General features: G+C 37.3%; 1 protein-coding gene across 1 annotated transcript in view; it reads right to left on the bottom strand.

Annotated features, from left to right (window-relative positions):
* INTS6 (integrator complex subunit 6) overlaps positions 1 to 25510 on the bottom strand; it is a gene marked incomplete at both ends in the record, with an annotated part of 94818 nt that overhangs the window by 45240 nt on the left and 24068 nt on the right. Inside the window, one exon of the mRNA XM_080689065.1 lies at positions 19897 to 19986. Within this exon, the coding sequence (XP_080545191.1) occupies positions 19897 to 19986 (90 nt within the window). The remainder of the gene's footprint in view (positions 1 to 19896; positions 19987 to 25510) is intronic.

Genomic DNA, 25510 nt, shown 5'->3' with positions numbered 1-25510 from the left:
AAAATAGTGCAAGCTTCATAGGCAGTAGCACTTGGCTATTACCTCAATAAATAAGTATGGGGAGACAGAAAGATGGAAAGAAATAGGAAGCATTCCAGAATGAGGAAGTGATGTCCTCAAGGAACAATGCAGAGTTCAGTATTGATAAAGGAGTTAGAAGCAATAAAAAGTTAATAAGACACAGAAATTTGAAATTAAATCATAAAAGGCATTTTAAGTTCTGTTAGGGAGAAAAGATAATATAAGGCAAGAAAAAAAAGAGGCAGAATTTCTACATAGCATCACAACAAATCTTACACATCTGTTTATAGATGGATATACATGTATACTGGTGGATAAATGAAACCAGGAAAGTGCATAAATCTGCCCGTGAGTATATCCATAAAAAGAATGAGAAAACCTGAGATTAAGGCAGGAACACTTAGAGCCAGGGAAACAAACTTAAGGTCAAGCATGAAGATTAAAATAGAATGAAGAGCTGAAAGAGTATAAACACAAAAGTCAAAGGAAGCTTTAAAAGTGTGTTCAAAGTCAGGCATGGTCGTGCATACCTGTAGCATCAGTACTTGTGAGACTGAGACAGGTGTATCACAAGTTTCAGGCTAGCCTCAGTAACTTAGTGAGACCCTGTTTCAAAATAAAAGAAGGCTAGGGATGTAGCTCAGAGGTAAAATGGCCCTGTATTCAATCCATAGTACCCCCTCCACACACACACACAGTGTTCAATAGTACTAGAAAAACATTATGCAATAGGCAAAATAAAAAATTTGAATTTAGAAGATGTGTATTACTCACATTATTAAGAATGGTAGAGGGTGATTTCGTTCGAAGCACCCCCTCATGTCACCCCTGGGTAACATGAGGCTGTAACTATCTTCTGTATTTCTATCTTTTTAATAAACTCCTTAAAAAAGAAAAAAAAGGAATGGTAGAAGCCAGGCATGGTGGCACACGCTTGTAATCCCAGTACTTGGGAGGCTGAGACAGGAGGATCTGGGTTCATGGCCAGCTTCAGCTATTTAATGAGGCCCTCTATAAGTTAGTGATACCCTGTTTCAAAATAAATAATAAGAAAAATAGGGCTGGGGTGTACCTGGAGGTAGAAGGCCCTTGGATTCAATCCCCAGCATGACGAGAGAGAGAGGGGGGGGGGGGAGGAAGGAAGGAAGGAAGGAAGGGAAAGGAAGAAAGAAAAAAAGAAAGTGAAGAAGGATGGATGGATGAGAAGCCAGATTCTAATAGAGTAAGAGATAAAAAGAAAGTAGGTAAGTAAAGGAATTAACAGAAATAATTCTAAATTTATTATAACAGGAAATAAGAAAGTCACTACAAAGGGAAAGAGATTATGGGGAAGTAAAAACTTGAGGTTTGTCTAATTTCATTTCTTGATGGTGGCTGTTAAGAAGGCAGAGTTATAGAACCATCACCAGTGTCTAATTCCAGAATATTTTGAAAAGGAAAACATTTTGAAAACCTGAAAAGCAAACCCCAAATGCATGAGCAGCCTCTGCTTACCCTAAACCACTGGCCGCCACTCTGGATCTGCCTTTCTTGGACAATTTGTATAAACGCAATCCTGCAGTAAGTGGTCTTTGGTGTGCCACTTACCTCACTTGTCATGTTTTCAATATTCACCCATACTGCAGCAAGTCTCTGAATTTTATTCCTTTTCAAAGGCCAAATAATATTCCATTGAACAAAGATACCATATTTGTTTATATGCTGCTGGATATTTGGGTTGTTTCCACCATTTAGCTATTATGAATAATACAGCTCTCACAACCATTTATAGGTTTTTGTGTGGACATAAGCTTTAACTTTTTTTTTTCTTTAAGTCTATATCCAGGAGTGGAATAACACTAATGTCTAGTTTTCTGAAAAATGCCAAATTTTCCAAAATAGCTCCATCAATTTTCATTTATTTACTTATAAGTAGTACTGGGGATTGAGCCCAGGAGCATTCTACCTCTGAGCTATACCCCCAGCCCTATTTCATTTTGAAACAAGTACTCACTAAGTTACAGAGGACATTGCTAAGCTGCCAAGGCTGGCCACAAACCTGTGATCCTAAGTACTAGGATTACAAGCCTGTGCCACCATGCTCAACTAGAGCCATCATTAATAATTCTAGTTTCTTTATATTCCCACCCACATATTATTGTTGACCTTTTATATTACAGCTATTATTGCAGGTATGATATGGTATCTCACTATAATTGTGAGCATCTTTTCATTTTCTTATTGAAATCTGTATATTTTTAGAAAAATGCCTAATGTTTTTATATTTGTTGTAATAGTTCTTTACATATTCTGGATAGTAGGCCCTTATCAGATTAATGATTTGCAAATACTTTCCCATTCTTTTTTTTCTTTTCAGTTTCTTGGTTGTATCCTTTGAAGCATACAAGTTTTTAATTTTCATAAAGTCCAACTTATCTAATTTTTCCTTTGGCTGTGCTTCTGAACTTAACATCTAAAGAACTACTGCCTAATCACAGGTGATGAATATTTGCATCTGTATGTGTTTTCTAGAGTTTTAGCTCTTACAGTAGGTCTTTGGCTCATTTTAATTTTCGCTGACAGGATCAGATAGGAGGGTTCAATTTCATTCTCTTGCATGTGGATAATGCAGTTGCCCCAGTACATTTGTTGAGAAAGTTATTATTTTCTCAATGTCTTGTTCCCACTGCCCCCCCCCCCAAAAAAAAGGTCAACTGACCAAAAATGTATGGGTTTATTTCTGGATTCTCAATTCTATTCCACTGGCCTGTATGACTATCCTTAAGTAGAATAGTACTGTTTTTTGTTGTGTTTTGTTTTGTTTTTTGGTGGTACTGAGGTTCCTGGAAACCCTTCTACCTCCGGGCTACACTCCTAGATCTATTTTATATTTTTATTTGGAAACAGGGTCTCTTAAGCCAGCAAGGCTAGCTTCGAACCAGCACAATCCTCCTGTCTCCACCTCCCAAGCGCGGGGATTACAAGCGTGCGCCACCATGCCCAGCTAATAGTACTGTTTTTCATTGTTTAAATCCCACACTGAAAAAAGTATAAGAGCAATTGATGGACTTGAAGAAACAGAAAAAAAAACAAAACAAAACAAAAAAAAAACCATGGTCAAGTCCCAGCTCTGCCTTACTCTGGTAATTAACTTTACTAAGATTTATTTTTCTCACTCACAGAAGTATTAAAGAAATGTGAAGTTACTTTTAAATAGCAAAAAGTTACACCATTAAGTTTATATAGGATTTCTTCATAATTAAACTCAACCTCATGTTATTTTGGCAGCAGAAAATAAAGAAACACAGTAATAAATCCTTCGCAATATATTCCTAAGAAACAATGCCTAGCATAGTAGTCCCAAATAAATACACAGGGAATGAAATTAACTGTTTTCCAAATTTTTTTTAATTCACTTTCTATAGCTATTAAAGATTATGAGAAAACATTAAAAAGCATCATACTTCAGTTTTTGTTCTTGTTATTGTTGGAAATGGGTATTGAGCCCAGGGTCATTCTACTTCCAAGCTACACTCCAAGCCCTTTTTATTTTTTGTTTTGAAATAGGATCTTGTTACATTCTGGAGATATCCTCAAACCTGAAATCCTTTCTCAGCCTTCCAAGTACTGGGATTATGGTTTTGCACCACCATATGTAGCTAGTTACCTATTCTACAGTGTATATACCTTTGAGTAAAAACACTTGAATGTGGGAGGTAGTGGGCCCTGTGGGGCATAAACTAAGGAGCTTTGATCAAACCAAAGCTTGCCATTTCAATCTGGTATTGAGCTGGATTTGGATATTTGTCGCACAGTTCAACTGGTGGCAGGTATAACAAATCTCAGGGGCTTGGAGTATTTGTTATTGTCATTCGTTTTGGATTACACTCCTGCTCTCTCCTGAACATTCTTGCAAATAAATTCATAATATCTAGCCATATTTGCAAAAAAATCTGAGTTTGACAGCCCTGTAATTTCTAACATAATTTTGATAAGTTAAGAAGACATTAGGAATTGCTTTAGCTTCATTCCAACTCTGCCCTTTTCCCCATACTACTAGTTTTCTTGATGCAACTGAAGTCACTCCAGGCTGATTTCTCTAGGAGGATGGATCTACCTCCACTGGTTCTGGGGCTTTTCCAGGAATCACAGCCTCTCAGTGCACCAGCCTGAGGCCATTTGTCACTAGATTTCCTAGGAGCTTTAAAAGACAAGGATTGTAGAAGTGATGCCAGCAGTAACCTCCTTCCCTTCTCTGCATGTGCTAAATGAGCAAAGCAATGAAGCAAATATCATGAGCAACATCAGGCTTTGGAGTCTGAACAGGAGAGAGGCATGATAAGAAAGGCAAATTAGTAGTAGAGTTAGAAGTTTGATTAAGACTAAGAGGAGAGTCAGGCATGGTGGCGCATGCTTATAAATCCAGTATGTGGGAGGTTGAGACAGGAGGACCACAGGTTTGTGACCAGCCTCAGCTATTTAGTGAGGCCCTTTGCAACTTAGTGAGACCCTATTTCAAAATAAACAATAAAAAATAGGGCTGTGAGTATAGCTTAGAAGTAGAATGCTCCTGCATTCAATCCCCAATTCTTGGGGGGGGGGGGGATTAAGAGAATATCAGTACTTTGTTCTCCGTTCACCTATTTCCTGCTTAGTATTTTTTTTAAATGCAACTACAGATTTCCTTTAACAGCATTCTGAAGGTGCAGAGAACCAAATGGCTCTGGGATGGCAGAGATGGGGTTTCCAGCTAGCACAGGGCTGACAGGGAGTATTGCTCCTGCTGGCACCACTTTAGCAGGTCTTCATACATCACCCTCAGTGCACTGTACTGAGTAATTCACTCATGCAGAAGGGTGATACCACTTTGTTTCACAGCCTTGCCCCTGCTGATGCAGGTCTCCTCATGGCCCTTCATGTCACCCCTGCCAAGCTGCTGAGGCCTGGCTCACTGCTGCTGTGCCTGAGAGACTTTCTAGGTGCTTCTGGCAGTCAGGAACATCTCCTCCAGCAGGCTCCAACTGGGCTCTATGAATGGCAGAGAGAGTCTGTCAGGAACTTGGCAACTCCATTCACGAAAGGATGCTCCGCCTGCAGCATCTACCACATCTCTGCCACCTAGGCCTCCAACTCCAGCACCTGTGGGTGGTAGGTGTTGATGGCCCCCCAACTGTGGCTCCAGCTCACTGTTCTCCCTCAGCACCAGCCTGAACTCCTCCATGCTCACCCGCTCTGCTGCTCCAGGCTCAGCTGGGTCTGTAGCATCATCACTGTCTTCTTCAAGACTTCCTTTTCTTCCTATCAAGTTGACTTTGTAAAGTGAAGTGATCTCGGCAAACACATGGTCATAACAGAGTGTTCAGACAGGAGAAGCTAAGCATGGATTTCTCTGGTGATGTTTCCCATCTCTTCCTTCCTTGGCCAGGACTTTAGTTCCTTCAGTTAGCTTTGGAGGTGGATCAATGTTGGTTTGTTGACACAGTTGTTACAGTCAGGCTCAGAATTTTTGCTGTGCAGACTTGCTGGAAGCAACTAGATTTCAATTTGTTTCTTCCAGTTCCCTTACTGGAACTTCTAATTAGTGCTGTTCATTCATTTGCCACAGAAGCTCCACCTGCCTGATCAAATACTCAATTTCCTGTAGCTGCTCCTGATTGGTCATGTACATCTGCTGAAGAGAACCCTCCAACTCTGTGATGAAGGTGCCACATCATCACAGATACCCGCGGTGGTCCTCAGCACACTGTCCACTCTTGTCCCAACTCACCAGACACCACCCAACTGCTCCAAAAGCCCAGAGCCCAAAGCCGGCTCCTCCCTTGTGCTACAGCGAGGCCCAACGTGGCACTCTGGCAGAATCCTCCTCAACTAAGGATCTTGTTTATATATTTACCATATATATGCTTTCCTTTTTTATAGTTGGGATTGAACCCAGGGGCATTCTAACTCCAACCTACACTACCAGTCCCTTTTATTTTCTATTTAAAACAAGGACTTGCTAAGTTGCTAAGAACCTGAGGTACTCCTATCTCAGCCTCTCAAGTACTGGGATAAAGGATATGTAAAGGATATATACCACTAAGCCCAGCTTGTACTTTCTATATACAAAAATACATAAATACCAATCAGTTTTTCCCAAGTCTTAGTTTCAATTTTTTTGACATAAATATTTTTTAAGTAAACATGTGCATATGTGTGTTATTTATCTATTTATTTATTTTACTAGAAATTGAGTCCAGGGCCTTTGTGTATACTATACCAGTATTCTACCATGAGCTACACACTAACCATTCTCCTTTTTTAAAATTTTAGACAAAGTCTTGGCCAAGTTGCCTAGGCTGGCCTAAAACTTGTGATCCATAAGCCTCAGTCTCCCAAGTAGCTGGGCTTGGAGGTATGTGCCACCAAACCCAGCTGAAAATACTTTCAAAAGGAACAAGGTTTTACTCCATCAAACTGCAATGCTAAAGTCTAAGTTTTTTCTTGTCTCAATTTTTGTTGTGTTCTGTGTTTTGTTTTGTTTTTGTGGTACTGGAGACTGAACTCAGGCACTTTACCACTGAGCTACATCCCTAGCCCATTTGTTTTTTGAAACAGGGTCTCACTAAGTTTTCCAAGCTGGCCTCAAATCTGAGATCCTCCTGCATCACCCTCAGTTGTCTCTGGAATTACAGGAAGGTGCCACTATGACCACTGTCTAACTTTTTTTTTTTTTTTTTTTAGGTACTAGGGATTGAACTCAAGGGCATTCTAACCTCCCAACTACACCCCCAACCCTATTTTTTATTCTTTGTTTTGAAACAGGGTCTCACTAAGTTTCAGAGATCCTCATTAAGTAGCTGAGGCTGGTTGCGAACCTGTGAGCCTCCTGTCTCAGCCTCCCAAATACTGGGATTACAAGTGTGCTAATTTTTAATAACTTTATAATTATCATAACTTTCATCCATTTTAAGGCTTCAATTCAATGCTTTTCATTAAATTTACAGAGCTATATGACCATTATCACTACACATAACTTTAGACTATTTCCAATACACTAAAGAGATATGTGTGCCCTCCTTGTAGCTCATCCCTACTTCACTTTCAAGCAACCATTCATATCTGCCTTACAGACATTACATATAAACAGAATCATACAATATGTAGGTTTTTTTGCATCTAGCATAATGTTTCTGTGTTTCACTCATGTTGCTCCATGTCAGTATTCATTCCTTTTTATTGCTAAATAATATTTCAAATTTACATCTGGTGTAAATTAGCCAATAAACCATTGTGAATTCTCTTATGATGAAACAGAATTAGATGAACTGCCAAAGAATCTACTCCTTATATATTCTACACTATTGCCACAATGTTTCTAAAATACAAATCTAATCACTTTTTTCTCTAATAAAAATGTTCTCTGGCAGAACAATCTGTCCAGTCTCATTTCTTGCTCCTCTCTCCCCCACGGAGGTACATATGGTTTTCACAAGCACTCTTTTAGCCCTTCACATCTTTGGACCCATTTATCTCAAAAACTTAATCTTTCAAAGCCCAACTAGAGACATTTCACAGAGCCAGTTCCTACCTCACTATTTTTAACTGTACCATCTTAGAAGCTTGTACTTTAATCCTTATACTTCTTTCACAAGGCCAAATCTTATCAAACTCATAACCTAGGACCTAGCCTTGTGTCTAAGATTCACTGTGGTTCAATAAGTATTTGTTAAATTAAACTGAGTACATTGTGACTACTAGGTGCTACTCTGCCTACTTTATTAAGGAAGATCAATCACAAGGATAGTCCACTCTTAAAATTGATGTAGAAAGGACCTAAAAGTAGTAGTACAACACAATTCCAAGGTCTAGGACATTGGTCTAAAAAATAGGGAACTATAGAGTTCAGCAAACTATAGTACACCAGGCAAATCCACTCTGCACCCTATTTTTATATAGAGAATTTTACTGAACACAAACACGTTCATTCACTCAATATACTATCTTCGGCTGCTTCTTTCTCACAACAGCTGAGTTGAGTAGTTCTAATAGAGACTATGTGTGTTGAAAAGCCTAAAATGTCCAATATCTAGCCTTTTAAAGAGTTTGCCAACCCTAGTATATTTCACAATCCATGTTGTGTAGAAAGAAAAATTCCAGAATATCCTTTGTATAAATTTATCATTTTAACCTATTGTTATATGTTTGCTAATATAACAAAAATAGCAATTATATATATATATATATATATATATATAATTTTTTTTCTTTTTTTTTTTTTTGCAGGTCTGGGGATGGAACCCAGGGACATTTGACCTCCGAGCTACACCTCCTGCCCTATTTTTTATTCTTTATTTTGAAACCAGGTCTCACTGAGTTGCAGAGGGCCTCACTAAGTAGCTGAGGCTGTCTGCAAACCACAATCCTCCAGTTTCAGCCTCCTGAATGCTGGGATTACAAGTGTGCATCACCACGCCCGGCTTAAATTTTTAATTAAAATAAACACACATACACACACTCTTGAGATGGTACATAATGCCCATAATATTATTTGTTTGTTTGTTTGTTTGTTGCAGTACTAGGGATTGAACCCAGGGCCATTCTATTTCCAAGCTACACCTCCAGCCCTATTTTTTTATTCTTTATTTTGAAACATGGTCTCAGTAAGTTGTGAAGGACCTCGCTAAATTGCTGAGGCTGACCATGAATCTGCAAGCCTCCTGTCTCAGCCTCTCAAGCATTGGGAGTACATGTGTGCCCTCCATGCCCAACTAGCCCGTATTATTTTTTTAGTAATCTATGTGGCTCAACTAAAAAAAAACACAAACTAAAAAAAAAAAAATTTGTTAAGTCACAGATAAGTTTTGAGTTTACTTAAATTTAGCAATCAAGGTTATCACATGAGCAAGTAGGTTCATGCTTCAGATCATAAGAGAAAAAAAGACCTGGAATTAAACTTTTTCCACTTAAAGTGCTCAAAACCTCTCAAAAACCTTTATATGGTGCTAAAAATGTTATTAAGTAAAGCAGATAGTACTAAAATTCAAGTTGAATGCAATAAATATAAGCAACATAAACCAAAATTGCTTCAAAGGCAGCTTTCCTTTTAGTTTGCATTGACAGAAAAGTCAAATGCAAACTTGTCCTTCTAACCTCTGAAGCTCAACTGCCTACTAAATAATTGTATGTGATAAACATACAAACTAAGAGAATACCTCATTAGCTAAAATATTTTAAAATTCTATTTATAATTAAAAACTTAATGCAATTTTGAAACCCAAAGTGTTCTTAGCAAGGCTATATCTGTTGAAGACAATAGGTAATAACCTAAGGCTCTGAAGAGCCCAGGAAATAGCAAATTCCTCCTTTTACAGATCTTAAGCTTAGAAAAGTAGTTTCTAAAACCTCAAAAATTGGGGTCTGATCATCAACAATTTTATAAGCTTTAAATTAATTTACCAATAGAACCTGTATTTATCAGGTTAGGGTTTTCATTCTATGTTGAATCAGATTCTCCAACAAATACTCACAGCCCCCAGAGAGAACTACACTCTACTCTGCTCACCTTTAAGGCTTTTTCTGAGGCCTTCTGAGATGACTAGCATCAGACTTTTGAGGAAGGCTAGCCATTAGACAAGGCTTTTCCCCACGATCTGACTGCTTGAAGTGACATCCAGGATCAGGTCGATCCTGTATCCAGGAATCATGACCCTCCCTGAGGCACCAGTCATCATGAGACAGTCAGTGCACTTTGGCACTTCTTGAAAACCACTGGGCTGCTCCTTTAGCTGAAAGGAAAAGAAACATCAAAACCACAACAAACAAAACAAAGGGGAAAATCAGTAATTTAATCTGAAAAGACAGAGCGTGGGGAAAAATAACCCAAAACAGCCTTGTCTATATAAAAATGAAGCCTTGCCTTGATGTAATGAGCATAGTTTCAATAGTGTCCCAGTTGCTGCACAAATTTCTCATTGCAAATCTAAAAAATTTTAAAAATCTGTATTACATTTGATAAAAATAGCTAAAGTGAAAAATTAAATAACTGGGAATACAGCTAAGTAAGGATAATCAATGTATTTATAAACAACTAGCAGCCTAATGCTTGAGTGTGCCCTATCAGGAGACCAAATACTTAACATTTTCATTCTCTCAAATTGTTTTTTTTTTTTTTTTTTTGGTGGCACTGGGATTCCTGGAAGCCCTTCTACCTCCGGGCTACACTCCCAGACCTATTTTATATTTTTGAAACAGGGTCTCTTACGCCAGCGCGGCTGGCTTCGAACCTGCGCGATCCTCCTGTCTTCGCCTCCCAAGCGCGAGGATTACAAGCGTGCACCACCACACCCGGCATCATTCTCTCAAATTGTAATCTGACTCAGAAAGACTGAAAATATCCAAATAGCTGAGCTTAACAGGAAACTATCAATGCAGTTAAAATCAATTTACTAGTATTCTTTTTTTTGTGTGTGTGGGTCTGGGGATGAAACCCAGGGGCATTCGAGCTCCGAGCTACACCCCTGCCCTATTTTTTATTCTTTATTTTGAAATAGGGTCTCACTGAGTTGCAGAGGGCCTCACTAAGTAGCTGAGGCTGTCTGCGAACCGCGATCCTCTGGTCTCAGCCTCCCAAATGCTGGGATTACAAGTGTGCACCACCACGCCTGGCTTACTGGTATTCTTAAATGACTAGGATAACCTTCTCTATTTAATCAGCTTCAAAAAAAATTTTTAACTATCAGAATCCAGCGAAAAAAATTCAACTCATTTTTGTTTTTAAATACAAAATGCATTTCCTCAGATAAAATATTAAAATACAGGAAAAAAGTCTGAAATTGTTTTTAAAGTTGGCTCATAATTCTTTTAAAACATCCTTACCTCAAAAGGTTATGCTATTTTGTCTATCATTGTGTTAGCTTCTTATATCTATCCCCCTTCTACCCATATCTCAGTGAACACTACCAGCATCCACATAGATACTCAAGTTGGAAACCTAGAAATAATATTAGACCAATTTTTAACTTGCTTGAAAATATGATTAAAAGCCATGGATCTCTCCCCCAGAAAAACGTACATGTACATGGACAATGCTTAGATACAATTTCAAAAAGCACATAGAGCCTTCTGAAACCCAAAAATGCCAACAAACTTACTATATATTATAATGAAAATTGTTAGCAGCAACTCAAAATCTCAAGAATTCATTCTGAAAGGTTATTTTTAGCAGCAACTCTCTAGGAAATCAAGTGTAATGAGCCACTAATTATTTATAAATTATTATAAATTCTCAGGGATGTTTATATTTTAAATTATGGTAGTTACATGGACATCCATACCAGGATTTATAGCTTAGTAAGAATATCAAAATACTAATGTATTGGATAAAAACTTCTAAAACAAGGACAGCGAACACAATACATATAATAGGAATTACTCCTCTCTTCTTAGCTGTGGTATTCCTCTACCCTATCTCATACTTGGGATTTAAGAAAAGTGCTCAATAGAGTATACAATAAGCGGTGACTCTAAACTGACTGAAGTCTGCATGGAAATTAGTATTTTAGAACATTCCAATAATCTAAGCCACAAACACATTATAAGTTATCCTATTAAAAATATCCACGAAAAGCCCATTCCACAACTCTTGGAAACCTAATACCAAATTTAACAATTGTAGGGCCTGCAATAGTGGCACATACCTGTAATCCCAGCACTTGGGGGGCTGAGACAGGAGGATCACAAGTTCAAGGCCAACCTTAAACAACTTAAGAGAGGTTCTCCACAACTTAAACCCTGTTTCAAAATATACAATAAAATAGGGCTCTAGGTGTAGTTCAGAGGTAGAGCACCCAGGATTCAATCCACAGTACCACCAAAAGAAAAAAAAAGGTTAACAATACTAAAGGTCAAAAAATCATTATTTATTTGTATCTTAAAATAATTTTATGCTGGCCTCATAAGTCAAAAATATTTTTACTTTTTTTTTTTTGCTAAAACTGCTCATTTTTCACATGTTCTTGGCACAATTAAAAAATATCTGCAATTATATTGTGTTCTAAGGCTTAGATTTCCAAATTTGATTGTGCATCAGAATCAACTGAGACACTTTGCAAAATACAGATTCCCTGTTTGCTGCACGGATGAACTGACTCAAGATTTCCAGAATTAGAGCCAAGCCATAAATACTTGATAAAGCATACTAGGTGATTCTGATGCAGTCATTTGAAAGCCAGTGCTCTAAAGTGCATAATTACATATGAAAAATCAAAATAAAGAACACAAGTCTCTGAATAAAACTTTGCTCAAATATATCAAAAATTCTGTATAAATGTGTTTCTGGCATTTTACATTTGTCCTGTAGTAACCTCTTCTTCATATTGCTATTACTAGAAATGTAGTAATAATCTTAAGATGATTGTCTTTCTGATTTATGATTCAAATATTCTAAACATATACTTTATAGAATTTAGTCTCAATCAATTCAACTTTCTAAGAACATTTATTAAGAATTCATTGGATGCTGTACCCAGAATAAAAACTATTTTGGTGTATTTTATCATAGATTTCTAATAAGTTACTGTAGTCATACAGCTTCATTAGAGTAATCAACCAGCATTTTTTACTTTATTCTATTTTTACCATGTGACCTTGAAAAAAAGATATTCAATGAAAGTACTGCTGTAAATGTGAACTGCTAAAAATGTACATTAAAATATTTTATCAACTTCTGCCGGGTGTGGTGGAATATGCTTGTAATCCCCACGCTTGGGAGGCGGAGACAGAGGATCATGCAGGTTTGAAGCCAGCCTCGCTGGCTTAAGAGACCCTGTTTCTAAATAAAAAAAATATAATAGGTATGGGAGTGTAGCCCGAAGGTAGAAGGGTTCCATCCCCAGTACCACCACGCACACAAAAAATTATCAACTTCTTTAAAATTATAAATTTATAGCCGGGCGTGGTGGCGCACGCTTGTAATCCCCGCGCTTGGGAGGCGGAGACAGGAGGATCGCGCAGGTTCGAGGCCAGCCGCGCTGGCGTAAGAGACCCTGTTTCAAAAATATAAAATAGGTCTGGGAGTGTAGCCCGGAGGTAGAAGGGCTTCCAGGAACCCCAGTACCACCAAAAAAAAAAAATATATATATATATATATATAAATTTATTATAATTATATATTTTTAATAAACTAATAACTGCAGATGTGTATGCTTCTATAACACACTAGCAGTAGGGGTTGAGAGAATAAGGCCAAAAATGTGTATAGAAAAAGATAATATAGCCGGGCGTTGTGGCGCATGCTTGTAATCCCCACGCTTGGGAGGCTGAGACAGGAAGATCGCGCTGGTTCGGAGCCAGCCGCGCGGGATTAAGAGACCCTGTTTCCACATTAAAAAAAAAAAGTTATAAAATAGGTCTGGGAGTGTGGCCCGTGGGAGTGTATCCCGGAGGAAGAAGGGCTTCCAGGAACCCCAGTACCACCAAAAAAAAAAAAAAAAAAAGAAGAAGAAAGAACAAGATAATATAAATGATCTGCATCCAATGAATTCTTACTAAATGTTGTTAGAAAGTTGAACTGATCGAGACTAATAAAATCTATAAAGTATATGTTTAGAATAGTTGAATCATAAATCAGAAAGGCTATCATCTTAAGATTGTTACTAAACTTCTAGTAATAGCAATATGAAGAGTCAACAACAGGACAAATGTAAAATGTCAGAAACATATTTACACAGAATGTTTGATATATTCTTTCACACTACTACAGCATCCCTCAAGAGTCCTTACAGGGAGAAAGTTCCCCATAATCCTAAATACCTTGGGGAGGAAGAAACTAACTTTAATCTGTGCTTTACAGATTTTACTTACACAATTAAAATAGTTTTAACAGCCTTTGGCAAATATTTTAGTGAATATTTTAGTGAAACAGCCTTTGGCAATTTTAGTGAATAAAAAATTTATGGTGGGAGGGAGCTGTGGTTTCGGAATCATTTAAAATACTAAAAACAGGTTTTTTTTAAATTCTAGATTATTTTTTAATCATTAAGAGTTAAACATGCAGCCAAATGTGGTGGTGCACACTTGTAATCCCAGCATTAGGGAGGCTGAGACAGGAGGATGACGGTTTTTGGCCAGCCTCAGCTACTTCTTAGTGAGGCCCTTTGCAATTCAGTGTGACCCTGTTTCCAAATAAAGAATAAAAAATAGGGCTGGGGTGTAGGTTGGAGGTAAAATGCCCCTGGGTTCAATCTCCAGTATCTCTCACACACACACACACACACACACACACACACACACACACACACACAGAGTAAAACACAAGACATAATTATAGATCATTGCCAGGTAGGCTAAAACAATTTCTACTGTCTAAAATGATATAAATAAATCACTACCAATCCTATCTCAAAAACTGATGGACTTGAGTACAGGTACTCACACATATACACACACAGAGGACTGGTGATTAAACCCAAGGGTGCTCTACCACTGAAAAGAAAAGTTAAAAGAGCTCCACTCCAGTCCTTTTCATTTCTTACTTTAAGACAGTATCTCTTGCTATACCTTGAAGTTGTGATCCTCCTGCTTCAGTCTCCCAAGCAGCTGGGAATTATAGATGTATACCATTGTACCTAGCTCTTAATCAGCATTTGAGAACTGACAAACTGGAGTATAAGACCCCAATCTATAGCTATGTGAATACAGAGCTGACATTACTCATTTATTTTTTATAAATACATACTAACTGAAAATCTAACAAAGATATTGTGAAACTAGTTGTTCTTGTTGGCCTTAAAAAAACTTGGAAAACTAGTAAAGAAAGCAAAAACTTGGTATCAACAAAGCCAACAGTGTGTGACTGCAAATAACCATCATGATAAAAAGATGCAGAACTCCTCATATAGTAATCTCAGTATTTAAAAGATAATATTACTTCTGGCACTTTTAAGAAAATTATCACACTATTCTGGAATGTCATTCATCACTACGAGGTGCTGGCAGGATTTCTTCAGGACTACTTTATTGAGCAATATAGCTAGCCACTTGTTTCTGGAATCACTATAGCAGTGTTCTACTGCAAAGCCATACTACAAAGGATCTTTACAGAAAATAAAAATCAGAATTTCTTCTTTAGATATTCTTATTACTGGTAATTCTACCAAAACATTTCATAACATCAGTAATATATTATGACTAGTATTGTGGGCACAGGAATATTTACCAGCATCAAAAATAACTACTACAGAATAAGGAATAATATTTTCTTACATATCAGAAGAGGGGTGGAGGAGAGAGGGGGAAAAAGAGAGAGAGACAGAGACCAAAATAGCACATAAACACTTCCAATCTGGGCAGTCATCAAAACTCCTAGACACAGTTATCCTAAAATACTGAACTAGAAAAAAACATCTGTGACACCTTAGAAAATGAACTTCTGTTAAATAAGGACCAAGAAAATAGTCGTGAATTAATGTGAAATGATTACGTATAGCTCAAGATTTTCTCCCATAACACAAACCTAATACTCTTCTCTCCTTTTATAACACACTGCTAAGCAATGAGCTGCCACAGAGATCACAGTATTCCTGTGAATACATGATTCTTTGATAAACACATTCTAAGAAATTGGGTCATTTGGGCCTGTACATATTTAGCCAGGTCAAGAGCTAATATACCACCAGGTTTTCCATTAAATATTTTCTAGGCTCAAAATTATTTGACACTACCAGGTGTGGTGGCACATGCTTGTAATTCCCACACTTGGGAGGCTGAGACAAGGAAGATCGCACAGGTTCAAAGCCAGTCTCAGCTAATTAGTGAGGCTTTCAGCAACTTAGAGACCCTGTTTTCAAATAAAATATAAAATAGGTAGAAGGCCCCTGGGTTCCATCCCCAGTGCCACACACACAAAAAAAAAAAAAAAAAAAAAAACCACCAAAACTTCACACTGAGTTTCTTTTATACGTTTCACAGATATAAGCAATGAGCCCATACTGTATCAAATCATTCCTGAGATCCTGTATTTAGTCCAGCAAAAAACAAAATTATAGCCTGGCAAGGCAGCACATGTTTGCAATCCCTATACTTGGGAGGGTGAGACAAGGGAATCACAGGTTTGTGGCCAGCCCTCAGCTACTTAGTGAGGCCCAGTTTCAAAATAAAAGAGATGAGCGTGATGATGGATGCTTGTAATCCCAGTACTTGAGAGGCTGAGATAGGAGGATTGCAGGTTCAAGGACAGCCTCAGCAATTAGTGAAATTTTCAACAGAGTTAGACCTAGTTGCAAAATAAAAGTAAAATGGGCTGAGAGTTGTAGTTCAGAGGTAGAATACACCTGGGCTCAAGCCCCAGTGTCACACACACACACACACACAAAAAAAAAAAAAAAAAATAGGACTGGAGGTGTAGCTCAGAGGGAGAATGCCCCTGGTTCAATCCCCAGTACCACAAATAAATAAATAAATAAATAAATAAATCCTTCAAAAAATTCATACTAGAGCTGGGCGTGGTGGCGCACGCTTGTAATCCCTGCGCCTGGGAGGCTGAGACAGGAGAATTGCACAGGTTCAAAGCCAACCTCAGCTACTTAGTGAGGTTCTCAGCAACTTAGTGAGACCCTGTTTCCAAATAAAATATAAAATAGGGCTGGGAGTATAGCCTGGAGGTAGAAAGCCTCTGGGTTCCACCCCCAGTACCACCAAAAATGAAAAAAAAAAAAAAAATCATACTAGAAAACTTCACATTACACAGAATCTAAAACATGTGCAAGATAGGTCACATTAACACTTCCCCACCTCTTTGCTCAATTTCCTCATTTGTAAAATAAAAAGTAATATTTAATAAGTCTTTTATTTCCTCACAGGCTATGAAATGATTTGAAAGCAGCAGGATCACCTACTTATGAAAAACAGTACTAACAAAACAAATATACCACCATAGATGACATGACTCCTGTGCAAAGGATATGTGGGTAGAACACACAAATCCAAAAATAGTTATAGCTCACATTCATAGCATGCACTGTCAACTAAGGATTATATACACACATTTCTAAGATGGAAATAACTGAAACACTCATTCAAAAAAAAAAAAAAAAAAGAATCAAGTGTTGCCAAAGGCAAAGGTTACCAGATTTTTAAAAAGATAGAAGGGCAAAAGTGTTTGTTTTTCTCCAATGGAAACAATAATAGATCATACATTGAGTACACATTCGCATGCATATATACACAAACAAGAGCAATACAAAAAGCATCTTTAGGCTTTTCTATAAATTGAAAGTCTCCTTAAAATATATCACCTAATTTAACTGCTTAGGCTAGAATATTTCACAATTATTTCAGCAAAAATTAAGCCTCAATAATGCATACATCTGGGGTACACTTTCTCTATGCCCCAGTAAAAGTCGTCTCCTTTTCTTCTTTTTCAGTACTGGGGATTGAACCCAGGGGCATTTTACCTCCAAGCTACACCCCCAGCCCTTTTTCATTCTTTATTTTGAAACAGGGTCTCACTAAGTTGCAGAGGGCCTCACAAAGTAGCTGCGGCTGGCTGCAAACACAATCCTCCTGTCTCAGCCTCCTAAATACTGGGATTATAAGCCATGTGCCACCACACCCTGCTCAAGAGGAGTCTTCTTGTAATATTAAGAACAAAGCATGGGCAAGGCACCTTGGCACATACCTACAGTCCTAGATACTCAAAGAGGCAAAAAGACTGTGTAAATTCAAGGCCAGCCTGGGCAACTCAGTGAGACACTATCTCAAAATAAACAGTAAAAAGATCTGAGGATGTAGCTCAGTGATAAAGGACCCCTACATTTAATTCCCAGCACTGCAAAAAACAAACCAAAACAAAACTTGGATTGGGGATATAGCTCTGTGGTGGAGTACCTGCCTAGCATACACTAGGCCCTGAGTTCAATGTCCAGTACTAGAAGAAAAAAGAGTAAGAAGAGATCAAAGACATTCCTAAACCTGTATACTGAAACAACTCACAGGCCTATGTTACAACTTCATAATCAAAATAAATATTTGGCTTAAAACAAAGGAACATTCTACCTCAGATAAAAAGTAGCAATAGTAACCAATTTTGAACTTGACTACTAGATTCACTACAAAGTCTATAATTCATATTTTTTAAATATAAACTGTTTGCAGTACTTTACTAAATATTGTAAAAGACCTGAAAGGTAAGATGGGTAAGATCTCTGCCCACAAGAAAATCTTACCAACCTTATTAGCAAACAAGTTTGGGGGACCATAAAATTATAGCCACATTTTTCCAATAACATCCCAAGAAAGGACCCAGAATGAAAAGTGAGCAAATCCAATATGCATATGTATGTCAAGATTTAAAGTAGAAGAGGTCCCACAAAACAAATCTTATGAACAAACAGCCCCAGATTTCTGGGAACAAAATATATTCTACCTCAAAGGGTGTTTCTACAAAGGCAATCAATAAACAGACCTTGAATGAATAGCCTCACATGTACAAGTATTTCACATGAGGAAACAAAATATATTTTCAACCAAAATCATCAAGGGCAAAAACAAATCAAATGACTTCTAACTTATGCAAAATAACCTAAATAAAATGTCAATTATTATGGGCCCTATTAGGAGACAAAATTCAACTTGAAATTTTCAAATTTAAAGTTTAGTGACATATCTATTGCTTATGTTGACAGATATAATCAACATCTACTAACTCCTGTTATAAGGACTGTGATTGACTATACATGTCAATTAAGTCTAAGAAAACCCAATAACCCATTAAATTCAGCTTATCAAGCATGCTGATTATATATAGTGAGCATAAATTTAATTATGCATTATAATCTACCTAAAACTTTCAATTCTATGTTCATAAATTATGTCTTAAACTCCCTTTAGTATCAACTGGTCAAACAAAATTGAGATTCTAAAACAAAAACAAAGAAGAATAAACACCTTTCTATACCAGCATGTTAAAAGCCAAATATAATGTTAAAAGCAGTTCAAGTACTACAGTAAAAACACTTTAAAGTTAAAAGAAAAAGCTATTGAATCCACCCTACCATACCAAACTGCATAATGCATGCTGGTAAAGAATAGTTGGATATAAATTATTTACACTTTGACTTAGAGAAAAAAAGTACTTAAATCTCCACTATTCCTACTTTTAATCTCCTCTTGGCTTGGTTGTACTCTAGCCTAGGAGTCTCCACAGTGAAATACACACAAAACTGATGTAATTTGGGTGTGCCCATGTATTAAGTGTCTTGGTCTGCAGTCCATGGTACTACTGGGGAAACCCATGAGGTGGGACCTAGTTAGAGGAATTTAGGTTATTGAAAAACATGTTGAGTCTAAGGTACCATCCTGTCTTTCTCTTTTCCACGAGATGAGCAGCCTCTTTATCCACACTCTTACCCCATTATGTACTGCCATACCACAGGCCCCAAAACAATAGGGCCAACTGTCTAAAGACTAAAACTTATTTTGTGAGCCAAAGTAAACCTTTCCTCTTTAAAAATTGATTTATCTCAGACATTTTGACACAGTGATAGAAAGCCATCATAAAAATCCACAGAAATATGAAAAGAAATTATTAGTGTTGTTTCTATCTTCTATACCCTTAAAATAAAAATTTTTCTAACATATACCATACAAACTGACAGTCTCACCCCAGATAAATACACATATATTTGGAGTGGGAGGTATATTCAAAAACTCTTCACAGAAGGAAATCCTATTCAAGAAAATATAGAGACAACTTCTTTTTAAAACTATAAAGTAGATGGGTCCTAAGAGACAGGACTCTAGATTGCATCAAATATTCAAAGAAAAAACCTTTTAGAAAGTTCAATACCCTAGAGTACATTTTCAAACAAAGATTGTTCAGCTACATTTGCATAATCCACGTAATATAAACAAACTTACCTCATCTTGGACTCCACTAGTAGTAGTCAACTTGCTCCCATCAGTAATTGTAATAATTATTGCTGGCTCCAAGAAAAAAGGGTTTCTTCCCTGAAGTAAAAAAAAAAAAAAAAAAAAAAACATATCATACTAAGGATTAGACTTTGACCTAATTTTTTTTAACTAAAAAGCCAATTCTTGTAGCAAATCATATGCAATCCCCCTTTTTAGTTAATAAGTTTAAACACTACATTTTTAAAAGGGTTAGAAAAACAAAAAATAACCACCACCTAAGAAGTGAAATTAGATAGAGAAAAGATGGGTTTTTCACTTTATTTTTGCATTAATTTTATAGTACTTATATTTGTAAAATTTAAAGCATTTAATTTCTTAAAATGAACCTTAGTAGTTGAATTCTAATTTCACTTCTTTTAGCTACAAGTTACCATAATAGATAGTACTTTCCAAGACACTTTCTTGAAAGGAAGGCAAGACAGTGGATATTACCAGGTTCTATGCCTGTAACCAAAGCTGAACAAGTGACTAGGTGTATGAAGAACTGGCTCCATAGAAGCATGAAGTATTAGGGATACTGTAAGTGAGCTTAGGAAAATTTTAACAGTCCAAGATTTAAAGTTTAAATTAAGATGGCTACCTAAAGAAAATGCCTGGAGAAAGACAAGAACAATGGCAGCAGAGGCAATTAAACAATATGCTACATGGCTCTCAGATGCTGTCTACAGAAGGTGAAATACTTTTCATTCAATCTCAGACCACACTATCCTGGGTAAGATGATCCGTTCTAGTTGATATATTTTATAAGAGACTCAAAACATAAGCTTGCATTTTACATATAAATGTTTCCCACTTGAGCTTAAGCACATTGCTGTTAACTCTTTAAAACAAAACTTAAGACCAAAGGATAGAAATTTCAAGAGTATAAATCCTGTGTCTGAAGTTGATGGCTCACACCTGTAATCCCATCTACTCTGGAGACTGAGGCAGAGGACTGTTTGAACCCAAGAGTTCAAGGCCAACCTGGCATGGTGGCACAAGCCTGTAATCCCAGTAGTTGGGAGGCTGAGACAGAATTTTAGCAGTTTAGGAAGGTTCTCCACAACTAGAAAGACCCTATTTCAAAATAAAATAGGGCTAGGAGTGTAAACTCGGAGGTAGAACACACATGGGCATGGGTTTAATCCCTAGTACTACATACCCAAAAAAAGAGTTCAAGGCCAGCCTGGGTAACACAGTGAGAAACCCTGTCTCAAAGAGAGGATGGGAGCTGGGCATGATGGCGCACGCTTGTAATCCCCGGGCTTGGGAGGCAGAGACAGGAGGATCATGCAGGTTCAAAGCCAGCTGCCCTGGCTTAGGAGACACTGTTACCAAACTAGGTCTGGGAGTGTAGCCTAGAGGTAGAAGGGTTTCCAGGAACCCCAGTACCACAAGAAAAAAAATAAAAGAGAGAGAGGGAAAAGGGAAGGAGACAGAAAGTAGAGAAAGAAGGAAATTGAAAGATACCAATTTTCTGCTACTAACAGTGGCAAGAACTAAATGAAGTTTTGTTGGATGTGATGCAGAACAGTGTATGACAAAGTTATGTGTGTAGAAACTCATAGAGACCTTGATAAAATGCAGTTTCTAACTCAGTAGGTACGGGATAGAGACCTAGATGCTGCATTTCTAGCAAGATACAATGACAAAAGATAAAAGATAATATTCTTATTACTAAGAATAAAAAGTATAGGTGTTATGTGCATACAATGATCTATGGTTCTATAACATTTCCCTTGCATTTAATAACTCTCAATTCCTAACATAGTATATTCTCAATATGTGTTGAATAAATTTACCATCAACAGTAATTACATGACTATAACTTGCTGGATTAAACACCGATCAAGTCATACAACTCATAAAGTGGCAAGCATACTTTTCAAATTGGCACCCAGGAAAAAATGGTTCCAGTAAGTCACAGATTCCATTGGTCACATAAACTTAAAATATGTTGGATATAACCTCTAAAAGATTCTGAATGCATAGCAGCATTAAAAAAAATTACAAGAGTCACACCAAGCATGGTGGCATTTGCTTGTAATCCCAGTACTTGGGAGGCTGAGACAGAAGGATCTCAGGTTCACGGCCTAGGCTACTTAGTGAGGCCCCTCTGTAACTTAGTGAGACTATGTTTCAAAATAAAGAATAAAAAAATAGGGTTGGGTGTGTAGGCAGACTGCCCCTGGATTCAATCCTTAGTACCACCAAAAAAAAAAAAAAAAAACCCACAAGCGTCTTGACCTGATTTACCATCCTCCCCTCCCTGTTTGATGGAATGCATTTTGGGAAACATTTCGCCATATTGCCTAACACTATTCATCCTCAAAATGAATTCTAACACGCATTCCTCTCATGAACCTAGATCTTGGCAATGTTCATTCCCACCTGACTGTTCTCAAATACTTTCCCTTTTCCCTGCTCACAACATATCCAATTCCTACTCATTTCCTACAGCCCAGTTTTAATCTTTATCTCTTTCCGTGAAGCATTCCCTTATTATTCTTGCCTTCAATAGTTACCTTCTTACCTCTCCAAATTCTAATAGTGCAATTTTCTAACTTTAAGTTTTAAAAAGCTGGTCACAGTGGCATACACCCATAAGCCTATACATGAGAAGCTGAGACAGGTGGACTGCAGGTTGTAGGACAGTTTCAGCAACAGAAAAATTATCAGCAAGTCTATGAAACGCTATTTCAAAATAAAAATTAAAAGAGCTGGGTTTATAGCTTGGAGGTAGAATGCACAAATTTAATCCCCAGTACCAAAAAATAATAAGTTTAATAAGATAAATAAAATGTTCTTTCAAATAAAATTAGAATTTTTTAGTGGTTTTGTGGAACACATTTTCAACACCACTCTCCTACAACATACATCATTTATTCTCTTTTTTTTCTTGAGGTGCTGGGGATTGAATGAAAGACTTCATACATACTAGGTAAGGATTACCACTGAGCCACATCCCCTAGCCCCAATTTTAATTTAAATACAATCTAAAGGGAGGCATGGTGGTGCATAACTATAATCTCAGCTTCTTGGGAGGCTGAACTGAGAGGATCACTGGGCAACATAGCAAGATCCTCATCTCAAAAATATAACAAAACAAAATAACATTTAAATATATGCCATCCTGCACAACAATGTAAATACACTTGACACTACTGCACTATAGACTTAGAAATACTTAAAATAGCAAATTTCATGTAAGGTGTTTTTATCTGTTTTTTGTTTGTTTGTTTGGTGGTACTGGGGATAGAACCCAGGGGCCTTCTACCTATGGGCTATATTCCCAGATCTATTTTATACTTTATTTGCAAACAGGGTCTAAGTTGCTGAGAGCCGGCTTCGAACCTGTGCGAGCCTCCTGTCCCAGCCTCCCAAGTGCAGGAATTACAAGCGTATGCCACCACACCTGGCTTCTATTTTTTTTTTTTAAATAGTAGTTCAAGGTCAGGCGTGGTGGCACGCGCTTGTACTCCCAGCATTTGGGAGGCAGAGACTGGAGTATCATGGTTCACGGACAGCCTCAGCGACTTAGTGAGGCCCTTTGCAACTCAATGAGACCCTATTTCAAATATAAAAAAGGAGCCAGGCATGGTGGTGCCTGCTTGCAATCCCTGCATTTGGGAGGCTGAGACAGGAGGATTGTGGTTCACAGACAGCCTCAGCTACTTTGTGAGGCCCTTTGCAACTCAATGAGACCCTGTTTCAAAATAAAGAATAAAAAATAGGGCTGGGGGTGTAGTTCGGAGGTAGAATTCCCCTGGGTTCCATCCCCAGTACCACACACACAAAAATGTAAATATGTTACCTTCACCTCAATATAAATGAGTGTTCCATAAACTCAATACAACTAATGAATTTGCTGAACTACAAGGGTATAAAAAGGAATTAGGTACTGCATAAAAGAAAAAAAAAGTACTAAATCCCTCCTATATCTACTCAGGTGCATGACCCATAGTTTCTATAAATTCTACTCTAATGTATGTATGTACATATGTACACGTAACAAACACTTTCCTTTCTTGGTCCCTACCAATATCACTTTAGCTCAAAAACTGGCAAAGGGAAATAAAACTGACATGTCCCTATATATTCAATTATCATATCGATTAATATATCTTGTTTTCACCCTTTAGCTCTTTAGCTAAAACTACTTTCTTTCTTCCTTTTTTTTTTCTTTTCTTTTTTTTTTTTTTTTTTTGCGGTACTGGGGATAGAACCTAGGGCATTCTACCTCCAACCTACACTCCCAGGCCTATTTTTTATTCTTTATTTTGAAACAGGGTCTTACTGAGTTGCAAAGGACCTCACTAAGTAGCTGAGGCTGTCCGTGAAACTGAGCTCCTCCTGTTTCAGCCTCCCAAATCCCAAATGCTTAGATTACGAAAGCTAGCGCCACCATGCCCGGCTAAAACTGCTTTTCTTCATATGCTGCCTTTCAAAAACAAATCGACAGAGTTCCTAAAGCCACCACATTACGGATCGAATACTTGTATCACTTCTGTTTTAACATGAATCAAAGCTGAATTTTGTGACTCTCGTTCCTATTTAAGTATACTGAAAATGATCTTTTGGAAGCCAGAGAATAAGTCATATTTGCAATTAAAAAGCAATAATATTAGATCCTAATGGAAGATGATGATGATGATGATGGTGTCCAACCAAAAACTAATACAGCCCTGTGCCCATGGATTTTTTGTTGTTGTTTGCAGTACTGAGGATCAAACCAGGTCCTTGCTATGTTATGGAGTCTTTATCACTGGGTTCTACCAACCACAGATGAAAAATATTCAAAAAAGAAAAAAAAAGTTGTCTCCATACTAAACATGTAGTCTTTTCCTTATCAATACAGTACAACGATTTATATTGCATTTGGTATTATAGAGATTATTTAAAGTATACAGAAAGATATATGTAGGTTATATACAAATACTGTGCCATTTTATATGAGAATTGCATAACCAAGGATTTCTGGTATCCCAGAGGTCCTAGAACCAATCCCATACAATTCCAAAAGATTATTATAATACACTTTCTAAGGACCACAATGTCTAAAAAATCAAGTTAAAATGCATTCAAATTTTGCAGGAAAACTGCATTATTAAATTTAAGCTAAAAATTCAAATACTAAAGTCAAAGTTACTTTTTCTTAGACAAGAAAACAAATATTTCAGTCGATACTCTACTAGTCTTACAACATACATAATAATCTCTGCAGAGATTATTTATAAAATTACTGTTCAGATACAGTGACACAGTCCCATAAAACCAATACTTAGGAGGCTGAGACAAGAGGATTGCAGGGTTATGGTCAGCCTCAGCAATTTAAAAAGACCCTCCACAACTTAGTGAGAGACTCTTGTTTCAAAAATAAAAAATCATTAAATTTTTCAAATTAGGGGTGGGGCCAGGCGTGGTGTCACACACTTGTAATCCCAGCATTTGGGAAGCTGAGACAGGAGGATCACTCAGGCTCAAAGCCAGCCTCAGCTACTTAGTGAGGCTCTCAGCAACTTAGTGAGACCCTGTTTCCAAGTAAGTATAAAATAGGTCTGGGAGTGTAGCACAGAGGTAG

This window comes from Muscardinus avellanarius (genome assembly GCF_963383645.1).
Source record: "Muscardinus avellanarius genome assembly, chromosome: 2".
Taxonomy (NCBI): domain Eukaryota; kingdom Metazoa; phylum Chordata; class Mammalia; order Rodentia; family Gliridae; genus Muscardinus; species Muscardinus avellanarius.
The sequence above is the reverse complement of the archived record's forward strand: the minus strand, read 5'-3'. Positions and strand labels throughout refer to the sequence as shown.